This window comes from Gigantopelta aegis, chromosome 10 (assembly GCF_016097555.1).
Source record: "Gigantopelta aegis isolate Gae_Host chromosome 10, Gae_host_genome, whole genome shotgun sequence".
Taxonomy (NCBI): domain Eukaryota; kingdom Metazoa; phylum Mollusca; class Gastropoda; order Neomphalida; family Peltospiridae; genus Gigantopelta; species Gigantopelta aegis.
The window spans coordinates 91,300,154-91,326,711 of record NC_054708.1 but is presented as its reverse complement, the minus strand read 5'-3'; the positions used below and the strand labels follow the sequence as shown (position 1 = coordinate 91,326,711).

Genomic DNA, 26,558 nt, shown 5'->3' with positions numbered 1-26,558 from the left:
AGAGAGAGTGACCGCTAGGCTATAACCCAGAGTGAGTGACCGCTAGGCTATAACCCAGAGAGAGTGACCGCTAGGCTATAACCCAGAGAGAGTGACTGCTAGGCTATAACCCAGAGAGAGTGACCGCTAGGCTATAACCCAGAGAGAGTGACCGCTAGGCTATAACCCAGAGAGAGTGACCGCTAGGCTATAACCCAGAGAGAGTGACCGCTAGGCTATAACCCAGAGAGAGTGACCGCTAGGCTATAACCCAGAGAGAGTGACCGCTAGGCTATAACCCAGAGAGAGTGACCGCTAGGCTATAACCCAGAGTGAGTGACCGCTGCGAGCCACAGAGATCTGAAATAAACATTTATACAGCTGTAACAGCTGGCGAGCCACAGAGATCTCAAATAAACATTTATACAGCTGTAACAGCTGGCGAGCCACAGAGATCTCAAATAAACATTTATACAGCTGTAACAGCTGGCGAGCCACAGAGATCTGAAATAAACATTTATACAGCTGTAACAGCTGGCGAGCCACAGAGATCTGAAATAAACATTTATACAGCTGTAACAGCTGGCGAGCCACAGAGATCTGAAATAAACATTTAGACAGCTGTAACAGCTCGTGAGCCACAGAGATCTGAAATAAACATTTACACAGCTGTAACAGCTGGTGAGCCACAGAGATCTGAAATAAACATTTACACAGCTGTAACAGCTGGTGAGCCACAGAGATCTGAAATAACAAAAATAAAAAGGGTAAAATTTGATTAATTCATCATCGGCCATTCTGATACATAGTGTTTAGAGGACACCTGCAGCTATATTTTTCCATTAGTAGCGAGAGGTCTTTTATGCACTTTCCGACAGACAGGACAGTATATACGATGGCCTTTGATAAACCAGTTGTGGGTCAAAGGTAAGAATGGAAGAAGCAATTTAATTGGTCCCCTGATGAGATTCAATCCTCACCACCTCAGGCCAGTGCTCCAAATAAGCTAAATGCCAGCCCACATGCTTGGATGATGTTAATTAAGTCAAAGGTCTTGGCTTACAGTCCTCGTGTTCCCCACAGTCAGTTTGAATCTTACTTGTCCGTGAGCAGATTTCCACAGTCAATGATGTGCAGCGACGTCAGTGAGTCCTGACACACCTTTAGTAGGTCCTCCATCCCGGGCTCGAGACAGCCTCTGAAACAGAACAGGGACACGAGACACTGAACAACACACAAGATACTGAGAAACACACAAGATACAAGATACTGAGAAACACACAAGATACTGAGTAACACACAAAATACTGATAAACACACAAGATACTGAGAAGCACACAAGGTACTTAGAAACACACAAGATACTGAGAAACACACAAGATACTGAGAAACACACAGGTACTGAGAAACACATAAGATACTCAGAAACACACAAGATACTGAGTAACACACGAGATACTGAGAAACACACGAGATACTGAGATACTGAGAAACACACGAGATACTGAGTAAAACACATGAGATACTGAGAAACACAAGATACTGAGTAACACACACGATACTGAGAAACACACAAAATACTGATTAACACACAGATACTGAAAAACACACAGGTAATGAGAAACACACGAGATACTGAGTAACACACGAGATACTGAGAAACACATGAGGTACTGAGTAACACACAGGATACTGAGTAACACACAAGATACTGAGAAACACATGAGGTACTGAGTAACACACAGGATACTGAGTAACACACAAGATACTGAGAAACACACAAGATACTGAGAAACACACAAGGTACTGAGAAACACACAAGATACTGAGAAACACAAAGGTACTGAGAAACACACAAGATACTGAGAAACACACAAGATACTGAGTAACACATGGGATACTGAGAAAAACATGACATACTGAGATACTGAGAAACACACGAGATACTGAGTAAAACACGAGATACTGAGTAACACACAAGATACTGAGAAACACACGAGATACTGAGAAACACACGAGATACTGAGTAAAACACGAGATACTGAGAAACACACTAGATACTGAGAAACACAAGATACTGAGTAACACACAAGATACTGAGAAACACATAAGGTACTGAGTAACACACAGGATACTGAGTAACACACAAGATACTGAGAAACACACGAGGTACTGAGAAACACACAAGATACTGAGTAACACACAAGGTACTGAGAAACACACGAGATACTGAGAAACACACAAGATACTGAGAAACACACGAGGTACTGAGAAACACACAAGATACTGAGAAACACACTCGAGATACTGAGAAACACACAAGATACTGAGTAACACACAAGGTACTGAGAAACACACAAGATACTGAGAAACACACTCGAGATACTGAGAAACACACAAGGTACTGAGAAACACACACGGTACTGAGAAACACACAAGATACTGAGTAACACACAAGGTACTGAGTAACACACAAAGTACTGAGTAACACACACGGTACTGAGTAACACACGAGATACTGAGTAACAAACAAGGTACTGAGAAACACACGAGATGCTGAGTAACACACAAGATACTGAGAAACAGACAAGATACTGAGTAACACACGAGATACTGAGAAACACACTAGATACTGAGAAACACGAGATACTGAGAAACACACGAGATACTGAGAAACACGGTACTGAGAAACACACAAGATACTGAGTAACACGTGAGATACTGAGAAACACACAAGGTACTGAGAAACACACAAGACATTGAGAAACAGACAAGATACTGAGAAACACACAAGGTACTGAGTAACACACAAGGTACTGAGAAACACACAAGGTACTGAGAAACACAAGATACTAAGTAACACACAAGATATTGAGAACCACACACACAAGATACTGAGAAACACACAAGATACTGAGTAACACACAAGATACTGAGAAACACACAAGGTATACAAGATACTGAGTAACACACAAGGTACTGAGAAACACACGATATACTGAGTAACACACGAGATACTGAGAAACACACAAGATACTGAGTAACACATGAGATACTGAGTAACACACGAGATACTGAGAAACACACGAGATACTGAGAAACACACGAGATACTGAGTAACACACGAGATACTGAGAAACACACGAGATACTGAGTAATACACGAGATACTGAGAAACACACGAGGTACTGAGTAACACACAAGATACTGAGAAACACACAAGGTACTGAGTAACGCACGAGATACTGAGAAACACACAAGATACTGAGTAACACACAAGGTACTGAGAAACACACAAGATACTGAGAAACACACAAGATACTGAGAAAAACACACGGTACTGAGAAACACACAAGATACTGAGAAACACACGAGGTACTGAGTAACACACAAGATACTGAGTAACACACAAGGTACTGAGAAACACACAAGATACTGAGAAACACACAGACGAGATATTGAGAAACACACAAGGTACTGAGTAACACACAAGGTACTTAGTAACACACAAGGTAGGTACTGAGTAACACACAAGGTACTGAGAAACACACAAGATACTGAGAAGCACACGATATACTGAGTAACACACAAGAGACTGAGAAACACAGAAAATACTGAGTAACACACGAGATACTGAGTAACACACGAGATACTGGGTAACACACGAGGTACTGAATAACACACAAGATACTGAGTAACACACAGGATACTGAGAAACACACAAGGTACTGTGTAACGCACGAGATATTGAGTAACACATAAGATACTGAGAAACACACGAGATACTGAGAAACACACGAGATACTGAGTAACACACAAGATACTGAGAAACACACAAGGTACTGAGTAACACACGAGATATTGAGAAACACACAAGATACTGAGTAACACACAAGATACTGAGAAACACACGAGATACTGAGAAACACGGTACTGAGAAATGCACAAGATACTGAGAAACACACAAGATACTGAGTAACACACGAGATACTGAGAAACACACAAGGTACTGAGAAACACACAAGATACTGAGAAACACACGAGATACTGAGTAACACACGAGATACTGAGAAACACACGAGATACTGAGAAACACAAAAGGTACTGAGTAACACACAGGTACTGAGAAACACACAAGATACTGAGAAACACACAAGATACTGAAAAACACACAATAATAAAAAAACATGTGAGACACTGAAAACCTCATGATAATGAAAAACACATGAGATACTGAAAAACACGACACTGAGAAACACACGATATTGAAAAACACATGTGACACTGAAAAACACATGAGGCACTGAAAAACTCATGATAGTGGAAAACACACAAGATACTGAAAAACACACAAGACATTCTAACAAATAAATGCTGAATGTTAAAACAATAACCGACACCTCTACTACTGGCAAGTGCTAAGCCGGGGAAATGCTTGTAAGCATGGGTGGATCATTTGTAGTCCAAATTAGTTGCACAGACAGCGATATTGTAAACAAGAAAATATCTTGAATCACCTGTCTCCAGTCCTTATCATAATTTCAGTATGTTGTAAACACGTTACAATGGTCTGCAACTCAGCACGGTCCTATAACATCACCTGTCTCCAGTCCTTATCCTAATTTCCATACGTCGTAAACACGTTACAATGGCTACAACACAGCACGATCCTCTAACATTACCTGTCTCCAGTCCTTATCGTAATTTCACTAAGCAATATAATTTAACAGTGAGGTACCTGGTCTGTGTTCGTGGCAGTACCCTGGTTAATTATACCTTGTGTTCTGTTACCGGTTTTATAGATAAAAGTGGTGACAGCGTTTGTTGAGTGACTTAATATTCATGTTCTAGGGGCGGACCGAGGGGACGCCTTGGGTCTGTTGTTTTTCTCTTCTGGATGCGTTTCTCTCTCCACGGCGGGCTGGACTGGCAAAACTTTCCTTCACTATTTCAAGAATTACCCCCTAAAGGGGTTATTGTGTCAGTCTACTAGTGACACAATACCAGATAACTATTGTTGCAGTTGAGTCACTCTCCTAGTGACTCCCTACTAAATATACTATGTTTGATATAATTGGTTGCCATGACTGAATCGAGCTGCGGTTGGACACAGTGGGGTGGGGGGGGGGGGTGGGGGGTGGGGGTTGTGATGCCGGTGGTTAGGTTTCTTTGGGCCATAGGGCGTAGGTGGTTTGGCCTTAGGATTAGTGAAAGTTCCGGCCTCCCTTCTCGCCCCCTCCCCCCCTCCTGGTCACACCAATGCCCGAAATATGATTGGTAATCTTTTCTAATAATTTTTTTTTTTTTTTCTTCAATCAATATTAAACCTACTATAACTTTTCTGTGGGCCAGGCTTACCCCCCTACCCTTCCTCCTTACCTCTGGAGACTAAATAATTTTATTATATATGTAAATTATATATTTTTAAGACTTCCCCATCTAAAATTGCGTCAAATTAAAAAATTTATCATTATTATAGAATAGGGCTATATATGTATTAAGGACACAGTCAAAAATTATTATTATCTCGCCTTCATGTAAAATTCTTTAATCTCATTGGCTGTTTGCCATTGGACAAATCCCTTATACCCCTGTGGGTGGAGCCAAATTCTCTTATATACCCCGTCTGTAATTTCCAACAGTTTCCAGCCACCCCAGTTAATGCTAAAGCAATAATTAGATTTTAAATAATATTGATAATCAATCAAGTATATTAATATCTGTTTCAGACAATTTCGTATTACAAACATTTGAAGTTAAAAACTTGTTTATCGATGGAACTATTTTTCGTCACTGGCAAGTGGTTTCGTTCACGTCTGCGTGGTACGGCTCCGTTAATAAATTGTTAACAATTACTGTCTGGCGTTATTTTGATTATTTGGCTATATGGTTTAACATGTCGGCAAGATAAATTCATTGTAGAAGCATCTCTCGGGGTATATGGCTTTTTATGTACCCTCTGTGTGCTCTTTTACCCCTCACCTTCGGCTTGGGGTAAAAGAACACACAGAGGGTACATAAAAAGCCATATACCCCTCGTGATGCTTCTACAACTTATAATGTTGGTATATTTTTATTTATTATTTTGGAATTAAATTTCTAAATTTCTAAATTATTATAGTAGTTAGGTTTTTCCTGCCCCGAGTCAGACCACCGATCTTATCTGAGGCCGGACTCAGAGTAGGCGTGTTCAAAACCATAGAGGTATATGAGCACGTTAAAACCATATCTAAGTCTAAGTCTAAGTGAGGTACCAAACTCACAACCATTCTATACCAAAAGAGATGTAATATTCATTTGTCGTTGATTAAGCTCAAATGAAAATTATTCCATTTGGGACATAAACCAGATACAAAATGGCAGCTAATGTAATATATAAATACAGGGTTTTATTTCTTTTTTCCATGGCTTTGACTGGGAATTTTAGCATTGTTTTACAAAATTTAGGGAATTTTCAGTTTCATTTAAAAAACATCTTAGTAAGCCTTGTTAGAATCAAAAAGACATAGGTGATAAACGCCTGAGATATCCTACTTTGTTTTTCTGCGGTAGTCTTCATCACTTTCATCTGGACATCTACGTCGACCTTGTAAACCTGAAAGCAGCAACGCCTACATGTACTGAACTCAATAACAACATTGGTCACATGAAAGATTTTATAACGAGTTTGTTACACTGGATCATCCACTTACCAGTACATGCAAAGTTACACGTTGACATTCCATCATGGAAATGGGTTTTAAGGTCGGGGTACCTGTTTGGGTGATATGGGAAGAAGAAAAGGAAAATGGGTTCAGGAACTGGGTACCCCTATCTCCATGACATTTTAAATCTGTTTAGTGAAGGTTGCATTATTGGTAAAATAGTCACACAGAGTCAATAAAATTACACAACTCTAAAAAGTTATTTAAAAAATATAAGAAGTAAATCAAACCACCTCTTAGAATACTGTCTTGTATTTAATCTACTGGTTAAAACTGGGGTGTCACATGACATTTAATGTATGTATATCAATTGCCCTATTCACAGAAAACAACAATTACTAATACTTATAACAGACTGTTTCACGTAATAAAAAAAAAAAAAAATAAAAAAAAAAAAAATGCCCATAATATAATAATTGTAAATTTCTGAAGAACAAGCTATAGAGTATTAAAATACTGACAGTAAGAAACCAGGAACAGACAATATTCCAGATCAAATTTACTGTCAATGGAAGACCATTGTCTGAATTATCAAATGTCTGAAGAACTTTAACTTTATAATTGTTTTATCCATAAAGTCATTAAAAATCTTGTAAAACTGTTCATAACACTGTTTACATCAGACATCACATGTAAGAAACACATCAACATGCACACAACAATTATACCACTATGACTTTTGGTGGCTATGTCAAAGCAAGGTGAAGGTCATATCTAGCCAGGCAAGGACAAAGTGGTCTGATTGCCCTGAATCTACTTGGAGTGACTGTTTAGTCCAGAGGATATGTGAATGAATCGGGCATTTTTTCTATAAAAACATGAAACTTGGCACACACATACATGATAAAGATTAATTTTAAGATTGGAGGCATTCTCAAAATGATCTGTGTTGGTAATGGTGGCCAATTTTCAAAATGGCCGTCATGACAATTTCACTACCTGGTATATAAAAGCATGGTAACAATAACCCTAAGTCATATTTTATTGTCATTTTATGTTGAACTATTTCCATTAATGAACCTCTAGAATTAAAAACATAATTAGAACATTGACTTCAGATGACCTTTAGAGGTCATTTCAGGGTTATAACTGTAAAAATTGACATAAATTCTTGATGATTCTTGTTCAAAGTTGTTAATATCGGCTTCTCACCAAATGTTTTGATTAATTATTTTTTGTTTTGAAATGTGAAGATTATACCTTCAACTACATAAAACAATACAATATTTTTAATAATAATTCCACCAAAACCAATATATAGGTTCCCCAGCCTTGGCTTGGGAAGCTAAAACTAAAATCTCTACTGCCTCCCTCCAACATTTCTGGAGAAAAAAGGATGCTCACCAACTAGTTTTTTCTATGTGGCCTTATAGTGATAATGGTTAGTGATGGTTAGTGACATTGGTTAGTGATAACACTCAGTCAAATCAGTGATACTGGTTAGTCATATTGGTCAGTGATATTGGTTAGTCATAACATTCAGTCATGTAAGTTAATGATATTGGTTAGTGATACTGGTTAGTCATAACATTCAGTCATGTAAGTTAATGATATTGGTTAGTGATACTGGTTAGTCATAACAGTCATGTAAGTTAATGATATTGGTTACTGATACTGGTTAGTCATAACATTCAGTCATGCAAGTTAATGATATTGGTTAGTGATACTGGTTAGTGGTATTGATCAATGATGCTATTGGTTACCGGCAGTGAAAGTGGTCATGCAGTGATAACATTAATAGTCCATGGGCCAGATACCGAAACCCCCCCCCCCCCCCCCACCCAGGGATTTTTAGATACCTCATTATATATGAATTTAATATCTGCTTGTCTGCAGCAAAAATGTTGGTGGATTAAAAAAATATCGCCATTTGAATGGGGGTACCGTTGTACATTTTGTGTCCCCAAAACACTATATTGAAAAATTAAATATAGTGATAAGGTTGTCATCCATATAAATTTTTAACAGATATAAGGCCAAAATGAATGATATTCATCCTACACTAGATGTTAATAGTAACAAACCAAATAACAATGCAATATGTGGTATGAATAATGATATACTCATCAGCAAAAGTTAAGCAATGCCTGAAATGCATTATTTTCTATATTTACACATATTTTGGGCTGCTTGAACCTTTTACTATTAAAAAATGCACTGTATTTAATATATTGAGGCAGCATTATTCAAATATGGTTCAGTATATCTGCCTATACTATACTCAACAAAATTAATTAAGGTCCAATAGATATTTTAGCATTTTTCTTTAAATATGGGGGAAAATACAACTTCTTCTGTTGAAAGTTGTCAGCATTGTGGCATGCTCTTGAACTTAATGACTTAAATAACAATTTTGAGGGAACACAATAACAAAAAACATTCTGAACAAATGTGTAACAAATACTTGCCTAATGCTCATTTCAATATTTTTCATAAGTATGTGAAATATCCAGTGTTTTTTGCGTGTATAACCAGTAAAAGTTTACTGAAACAATGTATAGAAGCCATATATATGACCAAAACATGCTAAAATAATATGACAGTAACAAACAATTATATTATAATATAACAAAGTTTACTAGCCCTTAATTAATTTTGTTGAGTATACATGTATGTGCATCAATATTATGAATATGTCCCTCTTTACTAAACACCAGTGTTAAAAATTTAAAGCATCAATTTTGTGTACCTACCATAATTCTTTTGCATTACATGTACATGTCATCTATCTCACAAAAGTTCATCTTATACTAGTCTGTGTTTGTAATATTTTTAGATTTGCCTTTATATTTACATTGTGCTTAACTTATGCTCAGGTGTATATAATTAGATTCTACATCAAATATTGTCTAGGAAAGTTTTGACTTCCTTTCATATTCCTTTGCATTTTCATGCAATTAAAATATGTCTGTCATGTTCATAATTTCTGGTATTCTCCTTCTCCAGACTCTGCTCTGGTTCCTCCATCAGTATGTCCATCAGCGCTCATACTATAATATCACTATTTTATCTCTAGTGTTCCTTCTAAAACTGCTCAGCCATATGACAATTTGGTTGGGGAATAGCCTGGACTCCCTGGCATGACTGATACCAAATGACAACTTGGCAATTTGTTCTCTTTATGTGCATTGTCAGAGCATTCTCAGTGAATACATACATGTAGAGTTGAGAAGGCTAATTTACACTCTACTGTAGTTCAATATTATCATCCTTGGTTTGGCAACAAACATTTCCAGATATTTCTCAAGTCATGATGAAAAATGATAAAAGTCCTGGCTCGGATGGATTCACTGTAGAATTCTTTAAATTCTTTTGGGTGGATTTAGGACATTACATAGTCCGATCAATAAATTACAGTTATACTATTAAAGAAATGTCCACTGTGCAAAAACTTGGCATAATTACTTGTATTCCTAAAACAAACAAACCAAAACAATTTCTTAAAAATTGGAGACCCATATCGCTGTTAAACTGTACATACAAAATGGCTGCCAGTTGTATTGGTAATAGAATAAAAACAGTGCTAGATAAAATAATAGATAAAGACCAAACGGGTTTTATTAAAGGCAGATACATTGGAGAAAATATCCGTATGATATACGATATAATGAAATATACCAAATTCAATAACATACCTGGTTTATTTGTACTTGTTGATTTCGAAAAAGCATTTGATTCTGTATCTTGGTCTTTTATTAATAAAGCTTTAGATATATTTAATTTTAAAACATCGATAAAAAGTTGGATTGAAACATTATATAAAAATTCAATGTCTAGAGTATTGCAAAACGGCTATCTATCAGATACTTTTGAGCTGCAAAGGGGATGCGGACAAGGAGACCCTCTCTCACCCTACATTTTTATAATATGTGCCGAAATTTTAAGTATTTTGGTAAGAAATAACAAAGATATTAAAGGTATTAACATTGATGGTACAGAATATTTAATATCACAATATGCCGACGATACTACTTTTATTCTTGATGGATCTTCTGAGTCCCTGAACAGTACAATGACAGTACTTGATTATTATACTGAAATTTCTGGCATGAAAATAAACTACACTAAGTCTAAAGCCATTTGGATAGGAAGCAAGAAGCATTCAAAAGATGTCTACCACCATGCGCGTTGGAAGTTAGAATGGGGTGTGAACGAATTTAATCTGCTTGGCATTAACTTTACAACAAATTTAAAATGTTATTTAATGCAGTTAAATCTATTTATGTAAACTGTTGAATAATCCAAAATTAAGCGGGAAAAGACAACTCGTCCTATTAGTATTACTTGAAACTCACGGTTATGGTTCTTGATCAAAGATCTAATAGAGGGCGCTATTAAGTAAAACAATTCAGTAATTAGTATTAATCAACAACGATTCCATTAAATAATCTACATTTTGGAGTAGAATTGTAAGTTTATTCATTTACATATGGTTAAGAAGGTATTCTAGAAAGTGGAAAAGATACAAAAAATTCTGCGTTGATATGACTTTTTACCAATTAATGCGTTTACCAACTTCGCTATCCAGTGAGTGAAAAGAAGAAAAGTTCTATCGTGGAAAGAGCTAAAAATAGCCCATGACTTCGGCCTCGCTTTCGCGTCCAGTGTACGCTCACTGAATGTAAACAAAGAATGGCCGTGCTACTGGTAGGAAGTTCACACGTACGGAGACTGGGCGATTATATTGCGGAGCGGCCGTTATTAAAGAACTTTAACTTAGGACAGTCTGTTGTGGTGAACTATTGTGGAATCGGTGGTGGCAAATTGTACAATTCTGGACACATATCAAGAATGGAACATGCTATACACCATTTTAAACCGGATCATTTATTGTTGCATGTTGGAGGAAATGACTTGGACTGCAGAAAAGCAGAGACAGACATCGACTTTTCACATGAGTTAATATTAAAACTTGTGTGCATTGCAGAAACATTTGCTAAGCGATACGATATTAAACGTACAACAATATGTCAGTTGTTACCACGCTTCTCTACCAGACATATATCTTCACAAGTATATAACCAACGTGTACAGCTTGCTAACACCCTATTGAAATCAGAGTTAGCAAATAAACCAACCATGCAATATTGGAACATTCAAGGAGTTAAGAACAGTATAACTCCCATATTTAGTGATGGGGTTCACTTTAACTTGGAGCATGGCATGCCCAAATACTACAGAAATGTACGCAGGGCAATAATTAGGTCAATTAATACTGTCACAACGGAGATTTAAAATGTTCATGATACACATATGCTATAGCTAACAATAATTTGCAAATTAGCTATACAGTATTTCATAATGCTGAACGCATAACTGTAGGTGTATATATGTGCAAAGGTATGTCTAATCCGTATTAAGCATATCGGGTTGTGATAGGCCTACATGTATAAGTTATGTCTAGTTAGCCTGTGCTGAGGTGACAAAGGATGATACACATGGATACTTGCTGCAACTGTATTGTGTCATCTTAGTGGGATTTATAACATAAATGTTAGTGTGAGTATACGGGGTGCACTGGGTGATGTTTACTCTTTGCATTTGTCTGTGAGATGAAGCACGAGGAGTATGCTTAGTATGATTTGGTGCTATATGTTGTGCTGAGAACTTATCACAATGTTTGTGATAAAAGGCATAATTGAGGTATTGGTCCAATTATACTGTATACTGTGCTATGATTCACATAAATGCCTGTTTTTGCACTATCTGCTTTGGTTTACTAGGAACCTTTGCAGCTGTCTTGTGTTAAATAACATAATTGGGAGGTATAGTGCAGTTGTAGTAAACATGTATGTGTATACTTAAGGCAAGTGTTCGGTACTGTCGTGACATAACCACTGAATGTTATGACGCATTGCGATCTAAGTAGCAATGCATTATATTATAGGCATTATACAAACAGCCTACCATAATTGTTGAGGTATGATCTTGATTACAATACACTATAGTTTGAGCATTTATCCGCATACATCTATGTGTCAAATAATAAATCTCACTCCCAGAGTTACAATAACTAATGGAGCTACTGAGGGGTAAGAGGTAAAAATGTGTAATTGCATAATTGAATTTATAATTATATCTTTGTGAAAGTAATAAATTAAATATATATTGGTGATTACAGCATAATGTCCACAAAAGGCACCGACCCGCCTCCAAGGAAGTCGAGACGTCTAGACAATGCCAAGAAACCTGTTAAATCAGCTAAATCTACAAAGTCTGCAGAAGTTTCTAGAGCAAAAACAGCAGGACAAGCAAACCAGCCAGTTAGCCTTGAACAACAGATTCAGAAGTGCATCAATGATGCAATTCCGGCAATCACAAAATCAGTGATTGCTGCACTGCATTCAAGTGGGAGCTTGAACACAGATCCGCCAACACCACAGCAACAACTGTCCACCCAGCCAGCCAGGTCGGAGACAGAAGCATCACCAGCTGTTGCAGTAGAATGCCAAAGTTCAGCAACCAGGCAGATACAAGCTACGGTGTTGGAGGACCTGCTCAATACACCTGAAAATATCACAGGTATGGAACCTTCAGTTAGTAAATGGAACACAAGTATGGGAAAACAAAGTATTGGTAAGCCACTGGCATTGGGAATTGATCCCAAGTTGAAGGCCAAAATATGGGCAAATGAGTATGTGGATAGGGGTGCATTAATCAACCAACATACATTGACAGAAAGATACTCCATGTCAGAAACAGGTGGAGGTATCACGTTTGTTAAACAAAACCCCACGGAATATAAATTTGAATCTGTCGCCCACTGGTTGACAGCCTTTCACATATTTGTGGGGATATATTGTGAACGGCACTCACAGGAGGCATCACATTTGATGAAATATGCACTTACAGTGCAAAAGCTTGCGCAGCAGGCATGCGATTCAGCGGCTCTTAATTATGACCGCTCTTTCAGGCAATGGAGAGAGCTTTCTCCCGCAGATTTACCCTGGGATCAGATAAATCTAGAACTTTATCAGGAAGCATTGGCAATGGGCCTATCATTTAAAGCCAAGTCTGTATCAAAAGGGGCATTTCAGCAAGCCATTAAAGCCAAATCCAGTACAGCTGAGAAATACTGTTTCAGTTTTAACAACACGAAAGGAATATGTAGCAGGGGAGCACAGTGCTCCTTTCGACACATCTGTCAGCGGTGCCAAGGATCTCATAGCAGACGGTGTTGTCCTCTCAAACAGTCAGCAACAGTCTCCGGAAATTAGAAATCTGGATACTCCTACTACAAAAAATCAGGACCTAATAACTCCAGTGGATCCTAAAAGATTAAAGTTTTGGCTACAGGGATACCCCACAGAAGATAAAACATTTTTGTTACAAGGATTTACATTTGGTTTTAAAATTCCTTTCCAAGGTAAAAGGACATTTATGTCAAGTAAAAATTTAAAATCTGCTTCGACCAACTCAGACATTTTAATGCAAAACATTACAAAAGAATTAAAAGCAGGACGAGTCTCAGGACCATTTCAGTCTATTCCATTTCCAAATTTTCAAAGTTCTCCATTGGGTCTAGTTCCTAAAAAGCAACCAGGGGAATATAGAATTATACATCACTTGTCATTTCCAGAAGGTTCCTCAATAAATGATGGTATATCTCATGATTTATGTGCAGTCAGATATCAAACATTAGATGATGCAGTACGGTTGATAAAAAAAATGCGGAAAAGGAGCATTACTAGTGAAAACAGATATCGAGAATGCTTTCAAGATCATCCCAATTCACCCATTAGATCATGAATTATTAGGTTTTACTATTAATGGCTTATTCTACTTTGATAAAACACTTCCAATGGGTTTAAGTTTTTCTTGTAAATTATTTGAATTGTTTAGCTCGGCAATTCATTGGGTTATGGATCATCATTTTGAAGCAGAATGTTGTGTACATGTATTAGATGATTTTCTGTTTATTGGAGCCCAAAATGCAAACTCTTGTCAAAACAGTTTGCAGAATTTTATGCAAATTGCAAACGACATAGGTATCCCCATTAAACAGGAAAAAACGGTTTACCCAACCACCATGATAACCTTTTTAGGTTTAGAAATTGATTCAATTGCTATGGAAGTCAGGCTCCCGTTCGACAAACAAAGAAAGTTAAAAGACAATCTTTTGTCGTTAAAGAAAAAGAAAAAAGCTTCCTTACAAGAACTTCAATCCCTCATAGGACTGTTGAACTTTGCATGCACAGTTATTATACCAGGCAGTCCATTTCTTAGGCGTATTATTGATCTGACTCTTGGTTTAAGGAAACCTAACCATAGACGACGTCTAACGTTAGAGGCCCGAGCAGACATGGATACTTGGTTGGTATTTATTGACCATTTTAATGGAAAGGTTTTAATGTTGTCAGATATTTGGGACTCTTCTGATAAACTCTGTTTCTATACTGATGCCAGCAGTACGGGTTTTGGGGGAATGTTTCACAACAAATGGTTTACAGGTTCTTGGCTGGGAGAATTGTTATCAGTTCATATTACAGTGAAAGAGCTATTTCCAATTGTACTGGCTTTGGAATTGTGGTCTCAACACTTGAAAAATAGATGCATCAATTTCTACTCGGATAATATGGCAGTGGTCTATATTATCAATAAGCAAACATCCAAAGATCCAACTATTATGAAATTAGTGCGTCGTTTTATGATACAAGTGTTGAAACATAATATTCTGTTCAAAGCTACACATATTCCAGGTGTTAAAAATATTGGGGCTATCAACTTTCTCGTTCATTCATTCAGGAATTCAAGGAAACTTTTCCACACATGGAATTGATCCCAACAGAGGTCCCAGTCAGGCTAATCACTCTTTAGAAACATTAGCAGGTGATATTGTACAAGCAGCTTTGTCGCAGTCTTCAAGGAGTTCATACAGACATGTTTTTTCTATGTACAAACAGTTTTTATCCAAACATTTCCCTACAAAACCTATTTTACCAGCTACATTAGAACCAAGTTTCTCTTTTTACTGCAATGTGCTTTAGAGACAAAATGGCTGCAGCAACAGTTTCTACAAAATGGCTGCAGCAACAGTTTCTATTAAATGGCTGCAGCAACAGTTTCTACATACATATCTGCAGCAACAGTTTCTACATACATATCTGCAGCAACAGTTTCTACAAACATATCTGCAGCAACAGTTTCTACATACATATCTGCAGCAACAGTTTCTACATACATATCTGCAGCAACAGTTTCTACATACATATCTGCAGCAACAGTTTCTACATACATATCTGCAGCAACAGTTTCTACATACATATCTGCAGCAACAGTTTCTACAAACATATCTGCAGCAACAGTTTCTACATACATATCTGCAGCAACAGTTTCTACATACATATCTGCAGCAACAGTTTCTACATACATATCTGCAGCAACAGTTTCTACATACATATCTGCAGCAACAGTTTCTACATACATATCTGCAGCAACAGTTTCTACATACATATCTGCAGCATTTCTACATATATCTTTTCTACAAAATGGCTGGCAACAGTTTCTACATACATATCTGGATTCTACTACATATCTGACTGGATATATCTTTAAACTGGGTGGATTCCTGACACAGCATTTTATTATTCGCAAAATGCTGCAAGGATTCAAAAAACTTAGAAATTCCGGAGATACACGTTTACCAATTACACCGAAGATTTTAAAGAATTTGATTACATCACTTGATCATGTGTGCCAATCACATTTCCAGAAAACGATGCTCAGAGCCATGTACTTACTAGCATTTCACGCATTTCTAAGAGTGGGAGAAATCACTAGTTCCAGGGCAGCAGCTCATAACATTGGTATGCAAGACATAACATTCTCTTTTGATCAGGATGTCCCTACTTCCATTGAGCTATGAATGCAGCACTTCAAACATAGTGCCGGGAAGCATATACCTACTCTGATTTTGAATAAGAATACATCTCAATCTGTCTTGTGCCCAATACAGGCTTTGTGGGAATTCATCCATATACGGGGAAATGCACCAGGCCCATTATTTGCTCTAGCAGATGGCTCACCTGTTTCGCGTCAGTTCTTTTGCCAACAACTGAATCTATCATTGATCTGGAGTGGACTTAGCACAGACCATATAAAAGTCATAGCTTTCGAATAGGTGCAGCAACACACAGCAGCTATGATGGGTATTCCAGATGAAAAAATTCAACAAATGGGAAGGTGGCATTCCAATGCTTTCAAAAAGTACATTCGGTTAGCTGCATTACAATTGTAGCTGATAACGCACCACTATGATGATATCATACAGAAATATCAATGTAAATATGTGGAAAAACAGGAGCAATTGTGCTAAGGAGTAGTAGTCATGGGGACAAGGGCCTCTGACTACAATGAATTGAGTATTCATATTGTAGTTGCGTGAACCATGGGCGTCATGGGGACAAGGGCCTCTGACAAACATGAATTTGTGTATTCATAATGTATTGGCTTAAATCATGGACGTCATGGGGACAAGGGCCTCTGACAACCACAATTTTATAATATTGCATCTGCTTGACCCATGAAGTCCTGGGGACAAGGTCTTCTTGTAACTATGCATTTGAGAATTCATGATATTTTGTTTGAAACATTTGCGTCATGGGGACAAGGGCCTCTGACAAACATAAATTTACTATATCATAATATTTGTGTTTGCATACATGTCAGGGGTATAATGGCCTCTGACTAACAGGTTATAGTTGTTAACGAATTGTTAGGTTATACAATGTTTTGGATGGGGTTATTGTGATGTTCACAATATGGTGGCGTATAATGTTGCCCACATCTTTGATGACATGGTAATAAGACAATTTTATCAGTGATAATATTGTTAAATTTAATTCATTACATATATATTGTTATGTAACTAGTTAGATATGTATATGAATATGTCAATTCTCGTCATTTATTATGTCACCAATAAATGGCCTTTTTCAATTCAACTAGCTGTTCATGTATTTTATTCTAGTTAGTCATCAAACTTAGCAAAACATTGTAACAGGTTGACATAAATAAAATTATAGAATCAAATTTTGACTCTAAAATTAAACAAATGCAGACTCTGATAAAGATTTGGTCCTTTAGAAAACTTACTACCTTAGGAAGAGTTACCATTCTCAAAACTTTAATAATGCCCAAAATTACTTATTTACTAATATCATTACCAAACCCACAGAAACGTAATATAGAACAAATAAATAAAATGTTTTTCATTTATTTGGCAAAATAAACCAGACAAAATTAAGCGAGCTGTATTAATACAAGACTACAAACATGGTGGTATAAAAATGCCAAATATACAGCATGTTATGACCTCTTTAAAATCATCGTGGATAAAAAGACTTTTTCTAAACAATCAAAAATGGGTAAATTTATTTAAATCTACCACAAATCTTACTACTAGAGATATTATAATTCATGGAGACTATTTTATTACATTAGAAAACAAAAATATACAAAATCGCTTTTGGAAAGACGTACTATCTAGTTGGGTGTTAATACAGCAAAACCAAAACCTTGAAAATACTGAAGATATTCAAGGATTGAATATTTGGTACAATACTAAAATACTGAAACATAATAAACCATTTCTGTATAACAACTACATAGAGAAAGGTATTGTTTTCATAAATGATTTACTTGATAATGAAGGAAATATTTTAGATTTTGCAACTTTTAAAAACACATATGATCTAAAGACAGACTTTTTAAATTACACATCACTAGTTTATGCGGTAAAATCATTCTTATCCTCATTAAACAATATTAACAGTACAACATTTATTCTTAGTAAAATACCTATATTGCCATTTAAACTGAAAGTAATGCTAAATGAGAATATTAGAAGTAAAGATATATACAATATTTTGAATAATAATCATGTAATACCAAAGGCACAAACAAAATATGCATCTAAGGGTTTAGCATTTGATTGTTATATGTGGAAACAATTCTATGTTATACCCTTTAGATGTACAAAAGATACTACCTTGCAATGGTTTCAATACCGATTGCTCCATAGAATCCTAGCTATTGATACCTTTCTGCATATGATTCATTATGTAGATTCAAATAAATGTAGTTTTTGTAAAAATGTTCCTGAAACCTTACAACATTTGTTTTATGATTGTAATAAAGTAAAACAATTGTGGAAAGAGTTGGAGAAGTGGATATTTAACAAAACTGAAGTCAGACTTCCACTTAATAAACATATAGTTATGTTTGGTATGATAAATGGTGAGTTTAGCAATGTAGTTAACTGGATTTTAATCAATATAAAATATTATATTTATAGTATGAAAATACTTAACAAGAGTCTTCATATTAATGTTATAAAAAACATATTGCAAAATAAATTTCAAATAGAAAGATACATTTATTTTAAAAACTGTGAACATGACAAATTTAATGAATGCTGGGGAAAGTGGTTTAACCTTTTCAGTATTGACAAATAACATCAAAAACATCATCTTCTTTAACTATAGCTTAGGACCCTTTCCTTTGGTTTGTTTGCTTATTGTTTTTATTTACAAAAATACCATAACTTGTTTGGAAATACAATTCTAGATTTATCTTTTTTTATGAATCTTACATCCACCATATCTACTTGTAATTGCTTCTTCTCTATATGACATTAAGTGTGGATATTAACTGGTAGACACCAGCTATTTTGCTTCAGTTATTAAATATATATTTTTTTTTTAATTAGCCTGAACCCCATAAACAAATTGTTTCTTTCTCCCCTCTGTCTTTTCTGTCTTTCTTTCCTTTTCTTCCCTATTTCTCTTTTCTTTTCTTTTTTTCTTTTTTTTCTTTGACTCTCAGATCAAAATCATTTCAGATAATTATGGGTGTACATATACATTAATAGGGTATGACTATGTTTTGAAAGTATATATGAAGTATTGGTATATGTAATATGAATGTACATATGTATGTATGTATGTATGTATGTATGTATGTATGTATGTATGTATGTATGCACTTCGTATGTATAACTATATGTAAATATTATGAAATGTAAGACAATGATTCAAGGCACCCCAACCTTGACATTGCCAGTGATCTGGGGACAATAAATAATTTAAAAAAAAAAGAAAAAAAAAAGTCATGATGTTTTTGTATATTATTCGCACATGCACTCTCATAGAGAAGGTATATGAAATGATCTGCTTCTTAAATATATGAACATCAATTTTTGCTGAACTTCATGAGTTAACAACATTTCAAGGAAGTCTTGGTGTTGCTTGAGAATATTCAAAACCTCCAGTTTTCCATTCTGCATAAAAGCACTGTTGGTATCATAGCCAGTAATGGCAAGTACAGCTGGAATTGCAAGTTGGTGTCTTCCCTGCATCCTTAATGATGCTGTGCACATCTATAAGATGCCTCTTGTTGCCAAGTTGAGTGTATAAAAAGTTTCGTATCTGGGATGGTGAACTGGCAGCAATGTACAGACATTGAAGTATAATCTTTGTTTCTGCATCTTCTTGTATACTTTACAAAACCCCCAGACATGGTTTGCATTTGAAACATGTACTTTGTCTCACAAATAGAACCCTCTTCCCAAGAAGCTGAGGGCAGAGTTTTCTTTTTTTCATTTAAATGGTCTTCCAGTCTCTTAAGACCTTTGTAGGGATTTCTTGATCAAGTGTGGCTTGGAAGAACCCCTTTCACATGAGAAATTTAGTGCCAAACCATGAATGCTGTTATTATGCTACTGTGGATTAGTTGCAAACCTTCCATCCAGTAGATATTCCCTGAAAATATGCTGTACCAATAGAGCAAATTGGAAGAGAGCAAATTGCCATGGTCTCATATTAGTCATATCACAAAGTCCAGGGTATTCCTCAACCACATAGAAATGGCTGAGAAATGTCCAAAGAAATACTGAAGCTGAATTGGATGGTTTTGTGTGATCTGATAATGCAAGAGCTGTTAACATATTGAGGGAGGAACAAGAGCAAAGGCCCAGAGGAAAAATAAAAAATTACAGATATTGTGAACATTATAGACATTATATTTGAGTCAGATGATAAGACTGAAATAGGAAAGAAAGTCAAGTGCTAGATATGCCTGATGACTATATCTGATGTCAATTATATAAACCTAAGCATAAATTAAGCACAATTTAAATACAAATATGTTTTTAAAAATAGTACAAGCTTCTGTGAGATGTTTTAACACACATGCCGAGGAAAGGTACTTATAATTGGCTGGTACTAAGAACAGAGAGACATCTTCATAAATTTGTGAACATTGTATATAAACTCCATATACTGAACCACATTTGAATAATGAAGCCTCAATATGTTATAGAAAAAAGCCAGGTCTATTTGTTTTTTTAATAATAAAAGCTTCAGGCAATCCTAAGTATGTGTATACATAAAAATTAATACATTTCTGGCATTGCTTACTAGTAACTTATTTTGAGAAGTATATAATTATTCATACCTCATATTATATTGTTTTGTAATTGTTATTAACATCTACTTTATAGAATAAAAGAAAGGATGTAGAAATAGAAAATTGTAAACTTCACATACATGTATATCATATTTGGGTCACATAAAATGATTGAGAATTGGGAATGAAAGTTACATTTTTATAGTGCTAGATATTTGCCTGATGACAATATTCTATGTAGATATCAATTATATACACCAAAACATAAGTTAAGCATAATATAAATAGAACTGCAATTCTAAAATATTACAAAAAGCAACAAAAAAAACTAGCTATTGTAAGATGAACTGTTGTGAGATAAATAAATTGTATATGTAATGCAGACTTGCCTAGAATGGTATGTAAATTCACTTTTAATGTTTGTAAGACTTGTGTGTAATATAAAAATATTCAAAATATCCATGTAAATGGTTTAGACAGCATGTACTGCACCATATTTAAGTAATGCTGCCCTCAGATATTAAATACAATACAATAATAAAAGGATTACAAAGTTTTAGGTACAGTATGTATATATACATGTACACATGTACATAGAGAATAATGTATATCGGGAACTGTGTAACTTTTGCTGGTGAGTATACCCCCGGTACTATATCCATACCACATATATTGCATTGCTTTGTGGTTTGTTGTTATGAACATGTAATTTAGCATGAATAGCATTCATAATTTGGTCTTAAACCTGTTCAAAATATGTATGCATGTTAACTTCAACATTGCCATGCAGTTTTTTCATATATTATGTTTGTAATACTCAGGACATTTAAAATTCATTGACTCACTATACTTAGTCAGATGCCAAAAATGTATTAGTTTTTGGTGGAATACATTCACCAGTAACCCAGCTTTAAAGTAAAAGCAGTGATAAAGTCCAGAATTATTTTCAAATATTTTTGAAAATTATGTGGAACATTCACCTTGATCAAAAATTTGCCCTGTTAAAAATAAATAGGGTGCCTACACTCAAACGTGCCCTGCAGGCACACCCACCAACAGATTACCTGCAGACAAGCTGATTTGAATATGTCTATGGATACTCATCTTGAAAAATCCTGGGGGGGGGGGGGGGGGGGATGACGGGGTTATAGTGGGCCCACGGTCTATAAGTCATATCAGTTAGCTATAATCGTTAGTGATACTAGTCAATGATAACAGTCAGTGGTAACAGTTTGTGATTTTGGTTAGTGACAACAGCTAACAGCAATTTGACTAAGAACATTCAACTCTTACCATGCCAGTCAGCCACCTACAAATGCACAATGAAATCTCAAACACACTTAAAATCAAATAATAATAAAACTTTTAAAAAATCAAACACATGTGTGATAACAAGTGGTTAAATAGCTGTGACACTGCTGCTTTAATGATAGTACTAGTGAACTGGATCAGGACACGATATTTCACCTGAATCATCAGTCGGTTAAATAGCTGTGACACTGCTTTAATGATAGTACTAGTGAACTGGATCAGGACACGATATTTCACCTGAATCATCAGTCGGTTAAATAGCTGTGACACTGCTTTAATGATAGTATTAGTGAACTGGATCAGGACACGATATTTCACCTGAATCATCAGTCGGTTAAATAGCTGTGACACTGCTGTTTTAATGATAGTACTAGTGAACTGGATCAGGACACGATATTTCACCTGAATCATCAGTCGGTTAAATAGCTGTGACACTGCTTTAATGATAGTACTAGTGAACTGGATCAGGACACGATATTTCACCTGAATCATCAGTCGGTTAAATAGCTGTGACACTGCTTTAATGATAGTATTAGTGAACTGGATCAGGACACGATATTTCACCTGAATCATCAGTCGGTTAAATAGCTGTGACACTGCTTTAATGATAGTATTAGTGAACTGGATCAGGACACGATATTTCACCTGAATCATCAGTCGGTTAAATAGCTGTGACACTGCTTTAATGATAGTACTAGTGAACTGGATCAGGACACGATATTTCACCTGAATCATCAGTCGGTTAAATAGCTGTGACACTGCTTTAATGATAGTATTAGTGAACTGGATCAGGACACGATATTTCACCTGAATCATCAGTCGGTTAAATAGCTGTGACACTGCTTTAATGATAGTATTAGTGAACTGGATCAGGACACGATATTTCACCTGAATCATCAGTCGGTTAAATAGCTGTGACACTGCTTTAATGATAGTATTAGTGAACTGGATCAGGACACGATATTTCACCTGAATCATCAGTCGGTTAAATAGCTGTGACACTGCTTTAATGATAGTATTAGTGAACTGGATCAGGACACGATATTTCACCTGAATCATCAGTCGGTTAAATAGCTGTGACACTGCTTTAATGATAGTACTAGTGAACTGGATCAGGACACGATATTTCACCTGAATCATCAGTCGGTTAAATAGCTGTGACACTGCTTTAATGATAGTATTAGTGAACTGGATCAGGACACGATATTTCACCTGAATCATCAGTCGGTTAAATAGCTGTGACACTGCTGTTTTAATGATAGTACTAGTGAACTGGATCAGGACACGATATTTCACCTGAATCATCAGTCGGTTAAATAGCTGTGACACTGCTTTAATGATAGTATTAGTGAACTGGATCAGGACACGATATTTCACCTGAATCATCAGTCGGTTAAATAGCTGTGACACTGCTTTAATGATAGTATTAGTGAACTGGATCAGGACACGATATTTCACCTGAATCATCAGTCGGTTAAATAGCTGTGACACTGCTGTTAATGATAGTACTAGTGAACTGGATCAGGACACGATATTTCACCTGAATCATCAGTCGGTTAAATAGCTGTGACACTGCTTTAATGATAGTATTAGTGAACTGGATCAGGACACGATATTTCACCTGAATCATCAGTCGGTTAAATAGCTGTGACACTGCTTTAATGATAGTACTAGTGAACTGGATCAGGACACGATATTTCACCTGAATCATCAGTCGGTTAAATAGCTGTGACACTGCTTTAATGATAGTACTAGTGAACTGGATCAGGACACGATATTTCACCTGAATCATCAGTCGGTTAAATAGCTGTGACACTGCTTTAATGATAGTATTAGTGAACTGGATCAGGACACGATATTTCACCTGAATCATCAGTCGGTTAAATAGCTGTGACACTGCTTTAATGATAGTATTAGTGAACTGGATCAGGACACGATATTTCACCTGAATCATCAGTCGGTTAAATAGCTGTGACACTGCTTTAATGATAGTATTAGTGAACTGGATCAGGACACGATATTTCACCTGAATCATCAGTCGGTTAAATAGCTGTGACACTGCTTTAATGATAGTATTAGTGAACTGGATCAGGACACGATATTTCACCTGAATCATCAGTCGGTTAAATAGCTGTGACACTGCTGCTTTAATGATAGTACTAGTGAACTGGATCAGGACACGATATTTCACCTGAATCATCAGTCGGTTAAATAGCTGTGACACTGCTTTAATGATAGTATTAGTGAACTGGATCAGGACACGATATTTCACCTGAATCATCAGTCGGTTAAATAGCTGTGACACTGCTTTAATGATAGTATTAGTGAACTGGATCAGGACACGATATTTCACCTGAATCATCAGTCGGTTAAATAGCTGTGACACTGCTTTAATGATAGTATTAGTGAACTGGATCAGGACACGATATTTCACCTGAATCATCAGTCGGTTAAATAGCTGTGACACTGCTTTAATGATAGTATTAGTGAACTGGATCAGGACACGATATTTCACCTGAATCATCAGTCGGTTAAATAGCTGTGACACTGCTTTAATGATAGTATTAGTGAACTGGATCAGGACACGATATTTCACCTGAATCATCAGTCGGTTAAATAGCTGTGACACTGCTTTAATGATAGTACTAGTGAACTGGATCAGGACACGATATTTCACCTGAATCATCAGTCGGTTAAATAGCTGTGACACTGCTTTAATGATAGTATTAGTGAACTGGATCAGGACACGATATTTCACCTGAATCATCAGTCGGTTAAATAGCTGTGACACTGCTTTAATGATAGTACTAGTGAACTGGATCAGGACACGATATTTCACCTGAATCATCAGTCGGTTAAATAGCTGTGACACTGCTGTTTTAATGATAGTATTAGTGAACTGGATCAGGACACGATATTTCACCTGAATCATCAGTCGGTTAAATAGCTGTGACACTGCTTTAATGATAGTATTAGTGAACTGGATCAGGACACGATATTTCACCTGAATCATCAGTCGGTTAAATAGCTGTGACACTGCTGCTTTAATGATAGTACTAGTGAACTGGATCAGGACACGATATTTCACCTGAATCATCAGTCGGTTAAATAGCTGTGACACTGCTTTAATGATAGTATTAGTGAACTGGATCAGGACACGATATTTCACCTGAATCATCAGTCGGTTAAATAGCTGTGACACTGCTTTAATGATAGTATTAGTGAACTGGATCAGGACACGATATTTCACCTGAATCATCAGTCGGTTAAATAGCTGTGACACTGCTTTAATGATAGTACTAGTGAACTGGATCAGGACACGATATTTCACCTGAATCATCAGTCGGTTAAATAGCTGTGACACTGCTTTAATGATAGTATTACCTAGTGAACTGGATCAGGACACGATATTTCACCTGAATCATCAGTCGGTTAAATAGCTGTGACACTGCTTTAATGATAGTATTAGTGAACTGGATCAGGACACGATATTTCACCTGAATCATCAGTCGGTTAAATAGCTGTGACACTGCTGCTTTAATGATAGTACTAGTGAACTGGATCAGGACACGATATTTCACCTGAATCATCAGTCGGTTAAATAGCTGTGACACTGCTTTAATGATAGTATTAGTGAACTGGATCAGGACACGATATTTCACCTGAATCATCAGTCGGTTAAATAGCTGTGACACTGCTTTAATGATAGTATTAGTGAACTGGATCAGGACACGATATTTCACCTGAATCATCAGTCGGTTAAATAGCTGTGACACTGCTGTTTTAATGATAGTATTAGTGAACTGGATCAGGACACGATATTTCACCTGAATCATCAGTCGGTTAAATAGCTGTGACACTGCTTTAATGATAGTATTAGTGAACTGGATCAGGACACGATATTTCACCTGAATCATCAGTCGGTTAAATAGCTGTGACACTGCTTTAATGATAGTATTAGTGAACTGGATCAGGACACGATATTTCACCTGAATCATCAGTCGGTTAAATAGCTGTGACACTGCTGCTTAATGATAGTACTAGTGAACTGGATCAGGACACGATATTTCACCTGAATCATCAGTCGGTTAAATAGCTGTGACACTGCTTTAATGATAGTATTAGTGAACTGGATCAGGACACGATATTTCACCTGAA

The 26,558-nt window shown here is 36.2% G+C and overlaps 1 protein-coding gene across 1 annotated transcript in view; it reads right to left on the bottom strand.

The window, feature by feature from the left end:
* Positions 1–294: 294 nt before the first annotated feature.
* The window catches only part of LOC121383914, a 97,640-nt gene continuing 71,376 nt past the window's right edge, over positions 295–26,558 (bottom strand). Inside the window, exons 9-12 of the mRNA XM_041514012.1 lie at positions 6,514–6,574; positions 1,079–1,177; positions 693–723; positions 295–627 (exon numbers count right to left, since the gene is read on the bottom strand). Coding sequence (XP_041369946.1) covers positions 295–627; positions 693–723; positions 1,079–1,177; positions 6,514–6,574 — 524 coding nt within the window. The remainder of the gene's footprint in view (positions 628–692; positions 724–1,078; positions 1,178–6,513; positions 6,575–26,558) is intronic.